This window comes from Syzygium oleosum, unplaced genomic scaffold (genome assembly GCF_021117445.2).
Source record: "Syzygium oleosum isolate NSW1041296 unplaced genomic scaffold, Sole_v2.1 Sole_v2.02, whole genome shotgun sequence".
In the NCBI taxonomy this organism is placed as follows: domain Eukaryota; kingdom Viridiplantae; phylum Streptophyta; class Magnoliopsida; order Myrtales; family Myrtaceae; genus Syzygium; species Syzygium oleosum.
Window position 1 is genome coordinate 3,347,530 of NW_026607486.1, and position 19,458 is coordinate 3,366,987.

Below are 19,458 nucleotides of genomic sequence, written 5' to 3' on the forward strand. Positions count from 1 at the left end.
AAGAAGAAACCCTTTCCCGCGCTTTCTCACGCCCTAATCAGGAATCACCCCCAATTTTGGGGGAAGAACTCAGAGAGCTCCACTCCCACTCAAATTTCCCCAATTCGCTCCTCCTCCTCCTCCTCCATCATCCCTCTTCCGACCTTCGATTCGTTCCTCCGCCTTCATCGTCGCCCCTCGCGCGCACGCGCTTGGGATTTCGCGAGATCTCGGCAGCGAGACCGATCGTCTGCTGGAAGAAATCGCCGCCGCCGCCGGAGGAAGTGAAGGGAAGGGAAGGGAAGGGAAGGGAAGAGGAAATGATGAAGGCGAGGCCGTTCCAGGGGGCGAGCGTGTTCGTGTCCAGGAGCCTGGTGCCTCCCGAGCTGTTCGACACGCTGCACGACGCGCTCAAGCTGAACGGAGCGGAGGTCTTCCTCTGCTGCGATCCTTCCAGGAACGGGGCCTCCGATTTCCACGTCATCTCCTCCCCCGACCACGTGAGTTTGCGTTTGGGGATTCGGGGGCATTTCGGATGTCGGGGTTGAAAAGTTTTTCGAGGGATTGGGGGGGATTGAGGTTGGTTTTTGTTGTTTTTCGCAGGAGAAGTTCGAGGATCTCCGGGCCAAAGGGTGTAAGCTAGTGGGTAAAAAGATCTTGCTCTCGTCCTGGTTTTCGTTTTCTGGTTTTCACTCGAAGCTGCGAAATGCTAAGCGCGCCCGACTTGGGGTTGAGAAATGAAAGCGGAAGCGTTGAGGGTCAATGCACTGGATGAGCAAGTGGAGAGTAATTCTTCTGCTTGGGGAAAAATGTCGATTTTAGCTCCCTTTGTTTCGCTGAAAACAAATGATTTGAAAAATGTTTTCCTAAAAATGATTACTTGTGTCGCTCGAATTAATTAGTTAATGAAGGATGTCTTTGTTATCGGCAGCAATTTTTGTCTAAACATTTACATGGATGCTGAAAATATTTTTCGTTCGATCATTTTTGTAAGCGATATAAGCTTTTAAGACAATGTTTTCCAAACCATTCATTTTCTGCGAGACAAACGCATCCATTGATGGAAGTTATATCTGTTTCTTGGCAGGTCCGCAGTGTGTGGTTTCGTGTGCGAAAGAACGGAGACCTCTACCTCAAAAAGGGTACACTTGTTGTCTTGCAATGGATGGTGTCAAAGTCCTTGCATCTGGATTTGAGATGGACGAGAAGGTATGCCTGTTCCTAGATAGGCCTGGCCCTGTATAATTTTTTAGGGTGTAATCTTTGTTGTTACTCGTCTCTCAAATTTAGTGTGGCTTGTCAGTTATCCTCTACCCCTGTGTCCTTCTATGTGACCCCTTGATTCTTTTGCCTTCAGACATGCTTTTGTCTGAACTCTCTTATTGTTTCACCATTTCCATGAATCTGCAGGCTGAGATCGAGAAATTGGTAACTTCAATGGGGGGAGTTCTACAGACTAAAACTTCAGCGGATGTTAGCTTTGTAATTGCGAAGAATGTTTTGGCTGCAAAATACAAGGTTTGAGTCTTGGAGTTAATACTTTGAATTTAGTTTTTTTTTTTTTGGGTTGGAACTTTGAATTTAGTTTAAGAGTATCAAATTTGTCGTATATTATTAAGGTTAAATCACTTTAAACGAGATCCTTTATGTTTTCTCGCTAAGTATGGGAAGCATCGTGGGCAGCACTCTGCTTGAGTTGGCTGAATAGAGGAAGGGTTCCATCCATATTTTTCTGAATATCCTTTGTGCAAATTCTTTTATGAATCCCATCCTCGAGAGATTAATTGTATTTATCAATTGATGTTGTCATCGTGCAGTGGGCTTTAAATGTTCTGAAGAAACCTGTTGTCACCATCAATTGGTTATACCAATGCCGTAATGAGCACCGCGTTGTACCTCAGGAGTCTTACAGAGTTCTTCCATTTTCTGGATTGACGATATGCGTAACCGGAATGCCTGCAGGTACTGATTATTTGATATAGCTGCTGCTCTTGGTTGTCAATCAGTTCTTCAATTTGTATGTCCTACATTATCTCAGATGGGCGGAAGGAGATTCAAAAGCATATTACACAAAATGGTGGGAAATATTCTGCAGAATTGACCAGGAAGTGCACTCATTTAATTGCGGAAATATCCTTTTCTTCTTCAAGATTAAGGTCCAGTGATTTGCTTGCATATTTTCCCTTTGATATCTGATCGCCATGTGAAAATGCACATATCTTTATCTTGTCTTTGCTTATGAAAACACTTTTAGGAGTTTGAAAAGAAAATCTGTATCATTTCAAGGTTTACTGTCAATTGACGTTTGAAATGGGAAATAGCTATACTTGATTTTATCCTGGTTTTTGGTAATATCCTTTTACTTGGGAATTTGATTACTCAGATGAGAAACAGTGAATCTTCCTGGCATGAGAATATATCGACTTTGATTTCTAAGTCAGTTCTAAAGAATTGTGTTCTGTGTTTCAAGGACACAAGGTGTTAAACAACGTACACTTTGAACCGCCAAATGTTAAAAGATCCTCAATTTCTTCGGTTTCTGTTTCAAGTTCTTGCTTTTCCAGTGTCAGTTAGGACTGCCTGTTGGTTGTTCAAAGCACATTGCTCAGCAATGTTATTACCGTTGAATCTTTTTCTTGGCCTCATAGATGATGCTTTGTAGCACTGTGAATCCCACTATGATGCTTCTACGTTCTTTAGATTGTGTTGTGCCCTTGACTGGCTGTAAGCTCCAGAAGGTGATAAATACAAGGTCGCTAAAAGATGGGGTCACATTCATATTGTGAATCGCAAATGGTTTGATCAATCAGCTTCCAGGAAAGGTGATATTTCAGTTACTAATATACCTTGTTGCTGTCAACTGTAGGAACATTATGTTCGTTTTGAGCCATCTAGTTGTCTGACTCTAATTTTGTCTGCTTTTGCTGACTAGCATGTCTTAATGAGGAGTCCTATCCTGTTCAGGGTAGTTCCATGTCTTCAATGAAAACTGCAAGTAGTCAGCATAATCAGGACAGAGTCATAAGAAGTTCACAGTCTCTCCCCTCTTCAACGGTTGGAGATCGGGACTTCCATTCCATTTCAGCTACTGACCATACCGATCCAGATTTAGAAACCACTCTCTCACAGAATGTGTCTTCAATGTTTGCGGATCCCCATTTCCTTGCAAAAGAGGATCATAGTGAAGTGCCAGCTGTGCAATCCAATGGTGAAGTGAATCCTCATGGTTGTGTTGCTGAAGACTCTGAAAATGAAGACAATGACCTGTATTTGTCAGAATGTAGGTTAACGCTTGTTGGTTTTGAGTCTTCTGAATTGCGTAATCTAGTCAATATGGTGCGGAGAGGTGGAGCCTCCCGGTATACAACTCTAAATGAAAGATTGACGCACATTGTAGTTGGATCTCCTTCAGAAAGGTGAGTTAATTTTATAGCATCCTTTGAGAAAACAAACTCCGGATTTTTTGGCACTTAGTTTGAGTGGGCCTTTTTAATGTGGTTTGCATGCTAAGAGCACATAGTGTCTGGCTATGTCAGCTTGAGGTCACTAGTACAATGATGCACCTTCCTTGGGCATCTTACTTGTGATTTCTTAATTGCTTTTTGTACTGAAGCTTAGTCTATTTTGCTCATATGATTTCTTTAGTGAGAAAAAGGAGGTAAGAAGCGTTGCCTCACTGGGTCTTATTAATGTGGTGCAAAGAGGCTGGCTTGAAGACTGCGACCGTGAAAAGAAGGAACTTCCTGTCCTGCAGAAGCACATTGCCCTTGATTTACTCGTCCCAAAAGGTTTGCTAATTGTTTTTTATTATACTTTTTGAGTTATGTTTTCAGCTAGTACTGAATTGTAAAGGAGTGTTGATTTACACTCGATAACTTATTTCCAACACACCTCAATTCACAGGATCTATGTGCTTCAGCAAGGGACCTGCCATCAACACAATTGGCATGAACCAGGGAAACAGCAACTGTGCTCCGCCTAGAATTCCTGCTGATCAGCTGTTGAGTAATTCTAACGGTGAAGTTAGAGTATCGCTTGATAAACATGAGCAGGAGCGAATTACCAACGGCAGAACCAGTCTTGAAGGAGTAGCAAAACTATTGGAGCTAAACGTCTCTCTTCCTGTAAGTAATGAGGATAAAGTCCTTAAGAAGACGTGGAGTAACTGTCTTACTCAGGATGGGAAGTCATCTGGCATGTTTAAGGGGAGAACTTTTCATTTCTCCAAAACCTTTCCTGAAGATAGGGTGAGTTACAGAGCTGGACTTTTCTTAAAATTATTAAGCAATAGATTAAAGTGGTCCGACTTTCTCCAAAGTGCCAGTTGTAGCTTATGAATATTCAACATAGTTTTCCGACATGGCTAAAGGATGGAACTAAAATTTCATACCCTAGAGCAGATTATTGTTGCGTCTGGTTGATTCCCCCTTTAAGCCCTTTGGTCTACATATTGACCCCTGAAAGGAGTTCAGAAACCTTTCTGACCTGGATTCTCTTCTTCACATAAGTGATCTAAGTAGTGCCTCTCTGCAGAGAGCCTTTACCATTTTTGGTTTATGTATTAACTGGCGTGTGAATTCATAAGCATTTGATTTTGAGTTTTGAATTTCTATATGAAGGAACCATTGAAAGGCTGCATGGTTAGATATTTTCTTTGTGGTGCATGGGCCTTGATGCATGCCACTAAGTTGAGCGGTCCTACTTCTTAATGTCTAAGTTTCTATTCAATGCTTGCTGAAGCGCCAATTTCTAGCGTCGATAGTTTACAAATTTCTCTAATTGTATTATACATGCCCATTTTGTGCCATTGGGTTGCTTTTCAATGTAGTTGCTAATCTAGACTAGTTATCTATATTTGGTCTTGCCTGTTACAGAGAGGACCCCGCCACTGTCATTGATTTTTTATTGTGCGTAACAAGATCGATTCGCAACCGCTCCCTTTTGGATTAGTCACCTTGATCTAACTATTAATTCCTTGGAATTTCTTGCTTTACGTCTATTTAGCAGTATTTTATTTTTTTCCTCTGATAGAGCATTCTCTCTTCAAGTTGCCTGTTTAATTTTTCCGATGAATCTGAAACTGATTGTCTATTCTGTTTGTATATTACATGTCTACATTTTTCTTACTGTTGTAAATCTTGGAATGCTTTCCCTATCCAGCGTGATGAAATTATTGAATGGGTAAATCAAGGAGGAGGTGTGGTGGTGGGTGATCATGAAACACAGGATGTTCATTTCATCATTGAGTGTCACGGCGTAAAGCCCAAAGACGATATCACCCGAACTATTTGTGTATCCAGCCACTGGATTCGGTGTTGTTTAGAGGTATGCTTGACAATTTGGTTTGTGCAGCTTTTCTTTTAATTTTTAGCATGGAGTTTTTTTTCCTATATCTTGTGTCATTGTCATATATTTGCAATGAAAGAAGTTATATACTTTACTGACACATATTCATGAATTCAAAATTTTAAACCCGTAATGCTATAGCCTCTATCATTCTTCACGACATGGCTTATTCAATGCCGAGACAGTCGAATAAATAGTTCTTTAAATTCTGTCCTTGCTTGTTCGTCAAACAGAGGAAAGAAGAGGGCTTTCTTGCGAGTAACTTCGAATCTTTTATGCATCCATTGAACGGTTAACAAAGTCCAAGTGTTTCAGTATTTTGTCTGTTTTGTTTTTGGGGATGGATGAGAAGTATAAATCTTTGACTTGGAGCAATGTTATTTAGGCTATCAGGTTTGTGACATAACCATGTCACAAGCAGACATGGAAAGAGAACAGATATTGAGCACCCTTATTGATTGAAAGATGATCTTAAAATTTGGTGAATATGTTTTTAACTCATGATGCTTTTGAATGCAGCACTAGCTATTCCGTTCTGAGGGCATGCAATATCTTTTCCTCTCACTCTCTCTCTCTCCCCACCCCAACCGAGGACACATGTCCATGGATTGAGCTCAAATCTTTTATCATAGCGTGGATCCCTCTTACAGGAAAAAAAAGGAAGAAGGAAGGAATTAAAACATGATGAAGTTCATGTATTTCTCCTTTGATTTTGTTTATATGGCGTCATATAATCATGATCTAGAACAGATCTTTACCCATTAAGAAAATTTCTCGATTATAATGAGAAGCATTGTGTTCTTGTCAGATTCAGTGTTGTTCTTTAGAGAATTCTATTTTAGTGGTTCACCTGCAGTTGATTGAATATTTGGTTGTCTCTTAATTTCTTTCATTTTCAACACTTCGTCTAGAATCAGCCAATTTTATATAGAGATACCTGTTGCGATGCGTTTTGCACTGAATGCTAATGCAAGTGAATCTTGTTTTTGAAGGGTGGATGTTTGCTGGATGTTGATAGTCACATCCTCTATTCTCCACTTCCTTGTCGGGTTCCTCTTCCAGGGTTCGAGAGTTTCCGCTTTTGTGTTTCCCAGTATGAAGAGAAAGATCGACTTTTACTAAGAAATTTGTGTTTTACTTTGGGAGCTAAGTTTGTGTTAAAGCTGACTAGAAAAGTCACACATCTACTGTGCAAGTTCAGAAATGGGCCAAAGTATGAGGCAGCGTGTAAATGGGGTATAAAGTCAGTTACATGTGATTGGATATATGAGTGTGTCAGGCAGGTATGTATGGTGCTGTCTCATGCATGTGTAAATGTGAATTATGATAAATTATGGAAGATCCTAATATAATCTGTTTCTTCGCAGAACAAGCTTGTTCCTTCTGATCAATTTTGCCCAAAAGAAGTTTCTGAACAAGAAGCAGGATTATGTGCTATGACCCAGTTTCCTTCACAGATTATCCAAACAATATCTGGAGATCATCCATCACAGTTTCCAAGTCAATCTCAAGACTCGAAAATTACCCAGAATCAGAACATACACAAGTTCTCTTGGGAAGAAAAGAACTACTCAAGTTCTAGTAAAAAGGCAAGAGTCACTCCAGACGATGCCCCCAAAGATTTTTGCTCATCTAGGGAACATGTTAGTTACCCTACCAGCAATAGTGATTGCAGTAAAGGAGAGAAATTGAATAATTCTGGGGAAGGTGCAGATGCTGTTCCTGATGTTGCTGCAGCCATTGAGGATTTGCTGGAGCAGACAAGTAGGGTAAGAGATTATATTCATTTTTTAGATCATTTGGACACGACTTTTCATTTGTTGAATTAATCACCTTCTTTTTCTGCAAGATTCACGATCTGAAGTCTCCAGTGAGGATTGTGTGTGATAGAAGCATCTCCTTTCTATCAGGTCTTTCTTTAGCTCTACATAGGGATTTTTTCTGTTAGTATGGATCCTTGACTATGGAACAACTTTTCTCATCTCATTGTTCATTTCTAGGCCAAGAGCATCCAGAGCCTCCTGCAGTAGTTGGGTTGTCCAAGCATTGGATAAACAGGTGAACTTTGTAATGCATCTGAATTGCATCACTGAGATTTTTGTTTTCCTGCATTTTTCATAGCTTATTTTTTGTTGGGATATACGCCTGCAAGAATGACTGAATCACATGCTCAAGTTGTATATCCAGATTATTTTTGAGTTAATATTATTATTAGTGTTTTGAAGAAAAGTAGTTTCTCTTCTCTATCTGAGTTGAATTGAGAAGAAAGTTTAGGGTATAAATGCAGAAATATTAGCCGATTGCTCCTCTATTGGTTAGACAGTGGTGGACTGGTGCATTTCTCACTTAGCTTATGGGCTTCAATTTTTCATGGCATCCTCTAATTTCAAGACTGAATTCTGCAAATTGTAGATCGGCATATAAACATACAAAATGGAGTTAATGAATTTAAGGTTTGCTAGTAACAGGTAAATGAACACGACTCAAGGACCTTATGTTTAACTTGTGACTCTTGGTTTTGACACTCAAATAATGACTATTAGTATAACCCTTTCTTTATCTTTCTAATTGGAAGTTGCTTAAGCATGAATAAAAAGGTGATGTGGTCCAAGTTTTCATACTACCGTGATAGCAGCAACATTTTTGTAGTCATAAAGTATGGTGCTGGATCATAAATAACTGAAGCCATAATTATATTTCCTTTATCCTGGAATGTTTCAAGCCCACTAGATTATGCAAAGGCCAATTTTATTTTCGTCTATAAATGGAAAGAGAGTTCCAGAATGAGAGAAGACATACGTGGACATCTTGTTTCTTGTCGTCGTTTTAGCTGTGAGCTTGTGATCTTTTCAGGAGCCAGAAGAATGAGAATATCTGCAAACCTTCTGGAAATGCAAACACCTTTGATGGTTTTAGTGAGACACAGACTGATTCTCAGGTTTCCTCTCAACTCATTCTGCTGCTGTTACTTCTCTTTAGCAATGTTTTATTTACTTTTTGTCGAAAGCCGTCAGTCATGTGCTCAAATCTATTTTAGCACCATTAGCTTTATGGTAATTATATTTGAGCATGATGCATCAATTGCAGGTAGTTGGTTATGAGGAAGATTTGTCAGGTCGGCAAATGATTATAGATCGAGTTCGAACACAAAGCAGTATGAGCTAAGCATGGCCGAATTTGTGTAATGGATCAATTTAAGAGGTGATAGTTGATACAGTGAAAGGACAAGGCTATACTAAACTGAGGCCATTTATGGCTAATGCGAGGCCAGAATACACTTATGCATTGTGATTGTCCTAGAGAGATGAGCAGATCATGAGATGTGGATGGCGGGCTGCCCCCATAAAGAAAAATGAGACATTTAACTTTCACACATTAATGCTTTTGTAATAAGCTATTAGTGCCTAATATGGTATAGATTTGTAAAATAAATGATCTGTATGCACTAGACATAGAAGCTTTTTTCTGATGAGATCAACTGTATAGTATGTTACATCATGTAACCATTCTAGGCTACTGCGAAGATGAAGCTCAGCATTTCTGTACAACCATCGAAAGACGGTCTGATTTGCGAGAAACTGGTGCTGTTTTCTGTGGAATGCTTTTGTTACAATCTTGCCAGGCCGGCAATTTGTGTTCCCTGGATCTTGTGACTTTATTTTCAAAAGGTCACCCTCAGTAAGAAATTGTGTTACTAAAATATTGATTATCAGGTCAAGGCTTTGTCGTCTGTGGATGCAAAGTATAGCCAAATCGTGACACTCACATTTTGTTTGGATGGATTGACTATAAGGAAATGAAAGGGATTCTGATGATGACGTAAAGAGAAGAAAAGACAGGAAAAGAAGGGAACTTGGTTCTTCCAAGTTTGGTTAGGGAAGAGCAAAGAATGAAGAGGAATCTAATTCTAAATTTCTAATATTACCGGCAAACTAAGGGGCATCGATGAGAGAACGATTAAAGTGTTCTTGCAGCTGTCTTAATTGATCCAAACCCCTCCAAATTCTTGAGAATTAGCATGGGTTTGAGGGGATTTAAGAAAAAATATTCAAATTTGAGATGGTAATCTTTTTTGTAAAAATATCAGTTGCTCGTGTTTGTACATTTATTAATTTCTTTGATGTCGTCTCTAATATATTTTTTTCTTGATGCGAATTTTAAACTAGACATTTTCTTATTTCAGTCTGTACATTTGATCTTAATTACTCATACTAAACAAGATAATATTGGTGAAGAAATTTTCCCTCTCCATTCCCTCCTAATAGAAAGGAGGCTGGTAACTTTCTAAAGCTAAAGAAAGCGAGTTGATCTGGGGGTTTAGTGATTTTTCAATGTAAAGAGTAATTTCGTAAGTGTTAAAAGCGAGTTAATAAAAAAAAGATTTAGCAACATTTTTATATAAGAAATTAGAAGAGGTGCTCCTAAGTAAGTATAAAAATGGGTGAATCATTAGTAAAATTCTTACGTGCTTATTAACTTTCCCTTGAAAATATTACTTTCAACAGTTCAGTAAAACGATGAGTCTTGGAAAGTCCCAAACCGGACTCGAGTCCAAGCGAATCAAGCCTGTGCCAGAATTTTTCCCACACTTTCCGCTACACAAAAAGAAAAAAGAGAAAATAACGAAAAAAAGGGTAAATATATAAATAAAAGAAAATGAGGGGGAAAGAAAAAAACATGTTCCACAATCCATCCAAATATATATATATAAACAACAACATCACATCAGAAGATCAAACCAAAACTGCCCTGTCCGAATCAAGCAAACTGTTCAAGGCAAAGCAAAACAGCAAAAGAGAAAACAAGAAGCGACAACACCAAGAAACTGAAGCCACCCAAATTGCCGCCGCTACCCGCCAACGATTCCCCCGCCGATATTATCCACATCGACATCGCCCGATTCATCATCGCGCCCTTCATTTCAATCCAACGGTTCAAAACACCATCGATTTCAATCATCCTCCACCCTGGAACTCTCCTCCGTTCCCCGTCGCTCCCCATGGCGCGCTGCCCCCACCACGCGTGCCGCCTGGCGATCGCCGCCGAGGTGCGCCCCTCCCCTCCGCCGCTCCCGCTCGCCGCGGGTGGGGCCCCTCCCCACTCGCCCCCGCGCCTTCGGCCCCTGCAGCTGAGCCCGTGCCGGGCGGCGCTGCTGGGCAATCGGAGCTCCGGGCTGCTGGGATGCGGGTCCTCGCCGCGGGGGAAGGTCCGGTTCAAGCGGCGCTTCGGGTTCTGCGTGTGCGCTGAGATTCGGAGCGGCTTCTCGCCCGGTTTTGGTTTCGACTCGCAGGTGAGTGGCGAACTCGCCTAGTTGATTCTTTGGGGAGAACGGGTTCGGCGCTGGTCGATATGTACGAGAGAGTTGCGATTTTCTGTTTTCTTTTTGAAGTTTCTATTATCATTTCGTAGCATGAAAAGTAGCAGGGATTGCTTTGAATCCTAGTGAAAGAGTTATTTCTGTGTGTAGTGAAGGTTGTTTCGGCTTCGTTATGGTAGTGCTTTAGCTTTTCAAATTTCTTATCACCCTTTGTGTTGGAGAATAGAAAGGTTGCGTTTTGCTTCGTCGCTAGTAAAGTACCGGCTTTTTTTTTTTAGCACGATTGGAAGAGTACTGAATCGATGGCACTTGAGTTGGTGTCTGGGTGCATCATAGACTGAGATTTGTTTCTTTTGGCAGAAGATTGGCCACTCTCAGGACACGTCGCAGTTGCCGTGGATAGGCCCTGTTCCTGGGGATATCGCGGAAATCGAAGCGTATTGCAGAATCTTCAGAGCTGCCGAGCGGCTTCATGCCGCGCTGATGGACACGCTGTGCAATCCGTTGACCGGAGAATGTACTGTTCCTTACGATTTCGCGGTGGAGGAAAAACCGCTTTTGGAAGATAAAATAGTCTCTGTCCTCGGTTGTGTGTTATCTCTCTTGAACAAGGGGAGAGAAGATGTTCTTTCTGGAAGGTCTTCTATCATGAACTCATTTCGGGATGTGAGCATGATGGAGGATGATGAGCTTCCTCCCCTCGCTATGTTCAGAAGTGAGATGAAGCGATGTTGTGAGAGTCTTCATGTTGCTCTTGAAAATATTGTGACACCTGATGATGACCAAAGCCTGGATGTCTGGAGGAAATTACAAAGGCTGAAGAATGTTTGTTACGACTCGGGCTTCCCTCGTGGGGATGGCTATCCTTCTCACCTGCTGTTTGCTAACTGGAATCCTGTTTATTTGTCCCCTTCCAGAGAGGACCTAGATTCTGAGGTTGCATTTTGGAAGGGCGGTCAGGTGACTGATGAGGGTCTAAAATGGTTGATTGAGAATGGATTTAAAACTATTGTTGATCTAAGGGCAGAGACGATAAAGGATAACCTTTATCAATTGGCCCTAGATGAGGCTGTTTCGTCTGGGAACATCGAACTGATCAAAATTCCAGTTGAAGTGGGGACTGCACCTACAATGGATCAGGTGGAAAAATTTGCATCGATGCTATCAGATTGTGGCAAAAAGCCTATTTATCTCCACAGTAAAGAAGGGGTTTGGAGAACTTCTGCTATGGTTTCTAGATGGAGACAGTACATGAGCCGATTCAAGGCCAATTCCGCCTCTTCTAAGGATGCAGCTTCTGAAGCAACGAATGGCATTGGAGATTATCATGAACCTCTCGTGGGTGAAGAGGGGATATTCTTTGGAAATGAAGATGAATCATTGAGGAAAAGCTTGGAAATGGCATACAGTTCAAATGGAGCTTCTCAGTGGAAACTCCTTCCCAATGAGGATAATAGCAAAGAGGATGTCAATGGGACACATGGTCCCCTCTGCTCTAGCGACATTGTGAAATCATTAGAAACAGACATTAAACATGCAGAATCTTCAAATAACTCGTTCATTAACATCGATCCTCTTAAGTCTCAATTCCCTCCTACCAACATATTCTCTAAAACAGAGATGTCGAGGTTCCTCAATAGAAAAAAGATCTCACCTCCTACTTATTTCATTAATCAACCGAAGAAGTTGGAAACAACCCCAGCTTCAAGAGAAGCACTTGATTGGAGAGCGCAGACAGACGAATCTGCTAAGGGAAGTCCAGTCTCAAGTTTTGCAGATTCAGGAAGTCCCAATGGTTCCCTTAATGGCAAGAGCCCCTCCCAAAAGCCCCAGAAAGCACCAGCTTATGACAGGATGAGTGCCATAGACGACGATTTAGATTCTACTGGTCCATCTTTTGTGTATACCACCGTCGGTGTGAAAACTAATGTAGATGAGAATCTTATGACTGAAACTATTGTGGAGGATCGTAAAAGAAATGCTGAATCATCCTTAGTTAGTGGTGATAATGGCACGGAAGTTGAGGGGAATATGTGTGCTTCGGCCACTGGTGTTGTACGGGTGCAGTCAAGAAAGAAAGCAGAGATGTTTTTAGTTCGTACAGATGGTTTCTCTTGTACCAGAGAGAAAGTTACTGAATCTTCGTTGGCATTTACTCACCCTAGTACACAACAACAGATGCTTATGTGGAAATCTACCCCAAAAACTGCTCTGTTACTGAAAAAGCTGGGGCCAGAGCTCATGGAAGAAGCTAAAGAGGTAGATTTTTCCTTGACATAATAATAGAGCTTCACTGTGTGAGCAATTATATGCCAGATTTGCCAGCACTGTTACTACTCTATTGGGCTAGGACCAAGGAACGAGCATGTTAATTATCATTTCTCTTAGCATCTGCATGGGCATCATCCTCATTGACATGGACAAAACTCTATGTGTGGAAGCAGATTTGTATTTTTTATTTAGAAATCAGGTATCAATTGGAATTAGCTATGTAGCATCTAGTGTGCACCTTTATTTTTCCCACCTACACTTTTTCATATGAGTAAAAAGCAAGATTTTGAAAGTGCTTGCAACTTGAGACGCAAATATGCTGATGCAAGCTCAATGGCTTGATGTGAACATTTATATGAAGGATTTCAAGTCCATTGACACCAAAGAAGGATATTGAGCAAGTATGCAAAGACAGCTCAAGAGCTTTAATAGAATCTGTATCATTTGATAGGAAGCAACTCATTGGTTGCTGCTTTCTTTCTGCCTAATGCCATTTTTGGTCTGTTAGGGTGCCGGTGTAATCTAATGAAATTGTAGTTATCATAATAGCTGCTGTATTGTTATAGTACCGTGCGTAGTCAAGTTTTCAGGATTTGTTACCTCATATACAGGTTGCGTCTTTCTTGTATTACCAAGAGAAGATGAATGTCCTCGTTGAACCTGACGTGCACGACGTATTTGCTAGAATCCCTGGTTTTGGATTTGTTCAAACATTTTACAGTCAAGATACCAGGTAGTTGCAGTTGCAGTGAAAAAACTCTCAGGCAGAATTTCATTATTTTCCACTGTAATTTGACTTCTTATGCAATTTGATCATCTGGTGGTGTTTTTATCTAGTGATCTTCATGAGAGGGTTGATTTTGTGGCTTGCTTGGGAGGAGATGGAGTAATATTACATGCATCAAACTTATTCAGGGATGCTGTCCCCCCTGTTGTATCCTTCAATCTTGGGTCTCTTGGATTTCTCACGTCCCACAAGGTAAGCTCTTCAATTTAATTTTCCTCTCATTGTTTCAGCAGGATTTGTTTTTAAAATTTTAACTCATTATTTCTCTTTTGGTGCAGTTTGATGATTATAGACTGGATTTGAGGCAGGTCATTCATGGGAATGATACAGTTGATGGTGTTTATATAACTCTTAGATTGCGTCTGCGCTGTGAAATCTTCCGAAACGGGAAATCCATGCCTGGCAAAATATTTGATGTCCTAAATGAGGTTGTTGTTGATCGGGGTTCTAATCCGTACCTTTCAAAGATAGAATGTTATGAGCATGATCGGCTTATTACAAAGGTGAGTCAGTGAACTCATTCTCCAAAAGTAAAAAAGAGGGAGAAAAGTTATTAAAATTTTGCTCTTGTTGGGGCAACATGTCTAGTCACATTTTCCTCCTGCTGACAAGAGTCTATTTATCTTAGTCAAAACTTTTTGAGCACTAATACATGTCATAGAGAAACATGAAGTCTTCATGTCAAAATGGAACACGATATTTTGTGCTTCTCAACAGGAAAAAATGGAACCCGAAATTTGTTATGCAGTGAACTGATTTCTTTGTTGCGTCAAATTACAAGTAAAACTTTGTCATATAGGTGCAAGGTGATGGAGTCATTGTAGCCACACCCACAGGAAGTACAGCTTATTCAACTGCTGCAGGAGGTTCTATGGTAAATTTTTTTTTGAGCTTGTGTAGTACATTTCCCTTGTCTATTTGTGGATGTTGTATCCATAAGGAATAAAGCTTAAAACTTTATAATTGGTCCTTTATTTACATATTTGATATTTCCGGAAATACATGCATCTTTAGGCATATATGTTTACATCTTTCTTTGTCCGCCCCCAGAAAAAAAAAACCACATATACACTCGCTGGACCAAAATGATAGCATATTTGCTTCAAACACAGAAGCTGATGGAGATATGCACTTGTTTTACTCTTCTCTCTCTCTCTCTCTCTCTCTCTCTCTCTCTCTCTCTCTCTCTCACATGAGCGCACGCACAAACATGCACGCACGCATGCGCATGTCGACCCGGGTTTTGTATGAATCTGGTATGTCAATTAGAAAAATGCCAAGAGAAGTCTGCTGAAATTTCAACCAAAAAAAAAAGTCCGCCAAAAGAATTAGAAGTTGTTACCTTTCTACTTTCGCTGGTTTTCTGATAGTGACATCTCCTGACTGCAGGTGCATCCAAGTGTTCCTTGCATGTTGTTTACTCCGATCTGCCCACACTCTCTTTCCTTCAGGCCTGTCATACTCCCTGACTCTGCTAGGCTTGAGTTAAAGGTGAATTCACTATGCTGTTGAAATTTTAACAATATTATTCCTCATTTTATGAGCCTCGCTGCTAAAATCTAGGTGCAACTTTTGCTTCAATTGCTTTACTAGCGTTGCCTTTGCAGATTTTAATATATGTCGAGTGATGCTGTATATTGTGCATAATGGAAAGTGAAAAAACTCTTTTCAATATAAGTGTCTTTCATGCTGCCATGTTGCTCTTCAGCTCGTAGGGGCTTACTTCAGTTCTTAAGTTCCTGCAAAATGATGTGTTTGTGTGTGACGAAGTGGAGAAATGCTTGGCAAAAACTGGAGCCTCGAAAGAATGGTTAATTTGTTGACTTTGGCATGTTAGGGGCTGTATGTTCGAGAAGATTTCGAAGTTTCTTTCAAATTTTCCCCATCGAACCATCACTTTCGCCCAACCGGACTCATGTATGACTCTGAGGAGCCAACAAGAAAATAATAGGGCATGTCTTGTCATGGTGTCATCTTGAGGATTTCTCTATCATAGAAGTAGCTCTTTACGTGCATCATCATATTACAACGTAGAGCAATTTCTAAGTAGCTCTTTACATGCATAATCGTATTACAAAATAGAGCTTTTTCTCAAGTATTTAAACCATTCTGGTGAACAAACAGATTCCGGAAGATGCGCGAAGCAATGCATGGGTTTCTTTTGATGGGAAGAGAAGGCAGCAACTCTCGAGAGGAGACTCCGTTCGAATATCTATGAGCCAGCATCCGCTCCCAACGGTCAACAAGTGTGACCAGACTGGAGACTGGTTCCGTAGCTTAATAAGATGCTTGAATTGGAATGAGAGGCTTGATCAGAAAGCTCTTTGAAGGTTTCGGAAGCGAGGAGAAAGTTACTACATTCAAGACCCATCGAGTCTGGTTAATGTACATATCTGTACAGTATATAAGTCGAACAGTTCATACAAAATCCCACTTAACAAAGCTACATACTAATAATAATTCACACCATATAGGTTGCCCATGGAATTGGGGTGCCATTCTCTTTTCCTCGTTTCCCTTTTCAATTTTTGTTTTAATGGGAATTGAATTGGTGTATAGAAATATTCTTTTTGAGGGAATGAAGATCTAACCCGGTGGCTTCTTCTAGCCGTGATTATCAGATATTTCGTTTCATTTTCTCGGACTCTCCTAACTTCAGGAGTCCTTGGACGTTGGACAGCTGTTGGTGTTGTCATTCCAATTCGATTTCATTGCTCAATTTACTAGACATTTTGTCGAACAGTGATCAAGAGTTACGTTCGTGGGGTCGGTGAATTAAAGTGGGTTTTTATCACAATTTTTGTAACTCACGACAAACGTCCTTGCATTGTGTCAGAACCCCTTGGAAACTCTTCGAGGATTTCGCTTAACACTCTAGAGGGTGACGCTTACCATCTCCTATTAGGCTTAAACACCTCAAATTGTAAATTAAAGTTTATGCTCCCACAAAAAAAAAAAAAACTCCCTAGAAGTGAACTCATTAAATTAGGAAACATGTTTCTGACCAAAAAAAATAAATTAGGAAACGTGTTTCTTCCCTCATGTTTTCCTATAGGGGAAACAGTGAAGATATTAATCTGGTTTGCGATCTACTAAGTAGTCATTGGGCTAGATAAATGTGAATCGGCTTGAGGTTGATAGTCAAGCATCGATCAGACCTACATGAAATTTCATTCAACCCCATATTAGACATTCAAATTGTTTCCTAAAACTTAGGATAACTTACAAACTATCTACCCATGGACGGGAGTCCGGTGTTACCATGTCACCCACCCTCCCTCTAAAAAATGTAGCACTGCAAAACCTCAAACATTCGACATTGATGGAAGCTTGATCTTGTCCCTTATCAGTGAACTAAGTAAGTTCCACAACTTTCAGCGTTGAAATGAGCAATCATATCCAAGGGGAAAGAGAAGAAAAAACAAAAATGAAAGACTGTATACAAGTGCAAACACTGTTACAACATAAAACAAAGACCAGGGTGCATTTCATAGCATCTCGTGGTCACAAATCATTACAAACCTAAAGCGCACACACTTCAGAGTTCAAAGACAACTTGCACACCCATCTCCTCCACACAAGCAGCAGTTGAGAGAAGAAAAAGCCACAGTTGTTGCATAACCCTAAAGAAGAGAGATAATTATGCTATTCCCTTGGAGTAATTCACACAGAAATTTCTTTTCATGCAGTATTACATGATCTTCACAGCTTGGAACCTGGGCTCTTTGGGGAGGAACTTCTGCTCCGCGTAGACCGACATGTAATCCCCAAACACAAACTTGGGGTAAGAACCAGCTTGCTCCACCAGCTGCGGTGCGGGGGCGATGGTGGCAGCGAGGGACGGGTTGTAGAATGAGGCGATGGAGCGCCGGTTGCCGTCCGGGATGGCGAGGACGCGGTGCCAGACACTCTTGTACTTGCCATTGCTCAGAACCTCAATCTGGTCCCCCGTGTTGATGACAATGGCGTTGGGGAGCGGCTGCACATCGACCCAATCTCCACCCTTGAGTATCTGGAGGCCCCTGACAGCATCGTCCTGGAAGAGTAGGATCACCCCACCCGCATCGGTGTGGGCCCGGAGGCCGTTGACCAGCTCCGGTTGCGGGCAGGGCGGGTAATGGCTCACTTTGGTCCCAAAGTAGGCCTTGCTGTTCTCGTTGTTGCCGCTGTTAAAGGCGCTTTTGATGTAGCCCTTTGGCAAGCCCAAGTTCTCATCCATGACTTCCATGACCTTCTCAGCAAGCTTCTTCACTTCTGCGCGGTATTCCACCATCGTTTCCCTGTCGAGTTACACACGCAAATTATTAACAGATCCTTCTATTAAAATCATATAATCGATTCGTGAACGTCCGTATATATAGTTGCATTTAGCTAACCTCACAAGAATATTGGAAATGAGAAATTTTTAAATATTCACAGGACGGGAAATATTACTATCTCTGTATTAAACTGTCCGATGAGAGAGTGGATCTATATAATGTTATACTTGTGAAGGAGCAATGTAGGAATTTCAAAACCTATTATTTTATATGATGTGAATCTAGTAGAACTTGTTCGCATTTCTCTTTTGGACATTACAAATATATTTCCACCTCCGAAGTTTTGCGAGAGAGAGAGAGAGAGAGAGAGAGAGAGAGAGAGAGAGAGAGAGAGAGAGAGAGAGAGAGAGAGAGAGAGAGAGAGAGAGAGAGAGAGAGAGCTGAGAGATGAAAATTACTTGAAACCAGGAGTGTTGTTCGGCCATTCATTGTCATCATGGAGATTGATAGCATCCTCCCAGTCCACGTTCTCTACTTTTTCACCGTTGCTCTCATTCAACAGCTTCATAGGGGTTGACTTGTTGAAGTTCTCTTCTCTCTCCAACTTGTAGAACTCATTACACACTCTCTTCACTCTCTCCAGCAGCTCCTCTGGTATCCCATGGTTCACCAGCTGCATTCAGATTCCATCATCATCAATCACATGATCATAATAATTAGGTCTTGTTATTTCTTGGTGTAAAGTAGAGCATGTATTCTTAACTGGAGTCATTAAATCAAGTGGGTTTTACGTGAATTTAGTCCATCACATTTTAGTGTTGACATATATTGAGCACACATTTACTCAGACGATGCATGATGCAACTCTTTTCTCGTATAAAGCCACCTAGTACCTCCTAATGGTATCATCTAATTGAGGATTTTGTCTACCTATCATGCCATGTCATAATTCGTTTCTTGACAGTTGACGGATAACCATTTGCAATTTCATGGATTTAGAGAGGGAAAGAATTTACCCTATTGGATAATTGTCCTGTTAGAACTGGGAACACAAGAATAAGATAAAAATGTAAAAAGCTTGAAAAAGTGAACAAAATATTTTCGTTCAATGATTTAGAAATCATTTATATTAGGGCGTTTTCATAATTCAGAGACACTCAACAGTTCGTAAATTACCAAGATCCAGGTGAACACTCCTGAACTTGAGCCAAAAAGGTATACTCACGCGCGCATACACACACAAAAAGAGAATCCAACTCAAGACTTTCCTTCCCTCAACCGAAGACTCAAGCGAAGATGAATAGAGGATGGAATGTTGTACCTGAAAGAAACCCCATTCTTCACAGCCATTGGCAATCTGAGCCATTGTCTTGACCCTCTCCTCGCCACTGAGCTGCGAGAAATCGATCACCGGAATCGCCATTTGACGCGCAACTACTTCTTGAAGTTTATATGTGGATGGAAACAAGTAACGGAGAACTCTGAGAGGACTACTCAAA

At 40.9% G+C, this 19,458-nt stretch overlaps 3 protein-coding genes across 4 annotated transcripts; 2 read left to right on the plus strand and 1 right to left on the minus strand.

Annotated features, from left to right (window-relative positions):
* LOC115693609 (uncharacterized) lies at positions 1-9,067 on the plus strand. Its single transcript, XM_056308623.1, has 17 exons — positions 1-479; positions 583-625; positions 1,067-1,188; positions 1,390-1,497; positions 1,797-1,941; positions 2,018-2,107; positions 2,706-2,801; positions 2,912-3,395; positions 3,625-3,767; positions 3,883-4,226; positions 5,140-5,304; positions 6,318-6,608; positions 6,693-7,094; positions 7,175-7,235; positions 7,326-7,383; positions 8,179-8,263; positions 8,413-9,067. The coding sequence occupies exons 1-17, from the start codon at positions 300-302 to the stop codon at positions 8,488-8,490; spliced, it is 2,895 nt and encodes a 964-aa protein (XP_056164598.1). The 5' UTR covers positions 1-299; the 3' UTR covers positions 8,491-9,067.
* A 990-nt stretch (positions 9,068-10,057) lies between these two features.
* On the plus strand, positions 10,058-16,307 carry LOC115693608 (NAD kinase 2, chloroplastic). 2 transcript variants are annotated; one of them, XM_056308622.1, is made up of 8 exons: positions 10,058-10,615; positions 11,006-12,901; positions 13,525-13,646; positions 13,751-13,892; positions 13,979-14,203; positions 14,500-14,574; positions 15,090-15,191; positions 15,825-16,307. In XM_056308622.1, exons 1-8 carry the CDS (start codon positions 10,325-10,327, stop codon positions 16,026-16,028), a joined length of 3,057 nt encoding a protein of 1,018 aa, XP_056164597.1. In that variant the 5' UTR covers positions 10,058-10,324; the 3' UTR covers positions 16,029-16,307. The 2 variants fall into 2 exon arrangements, with proteins under 2 accessions (XP_056164597.1, XP_056164596.1); XM_056308621.1 differs by having other exon boundaries at positions 10,059-10,615; positions 11,003-12,901.
* A 791-nt stretch (positions 16,308-17,098) lies between these two features.
* LOC115693610 (1-aminocyclopropane-1-carboxylate oxidase 5) lies at positions 17,099-19,458 on the minus strand. Its single transcript, XM_030620632.2, has 3 exons — positions 19,281-19,458; positions 18,418-18,632; positions 17,099-17,980 (listed from the first exon to the last, which is right to left on the minus strand). The coding sequence occupies exons 1-3, from the start codon at positions 19,380-19,382 to the stop codon at positions 17,392-17,394; spliced, it is 906 nt and encodes a 301-aa protein (XP_030476492.1). The 5' UTR covers positions 19,383-19,458; the 3' UTR covers positions 17,099-17,391.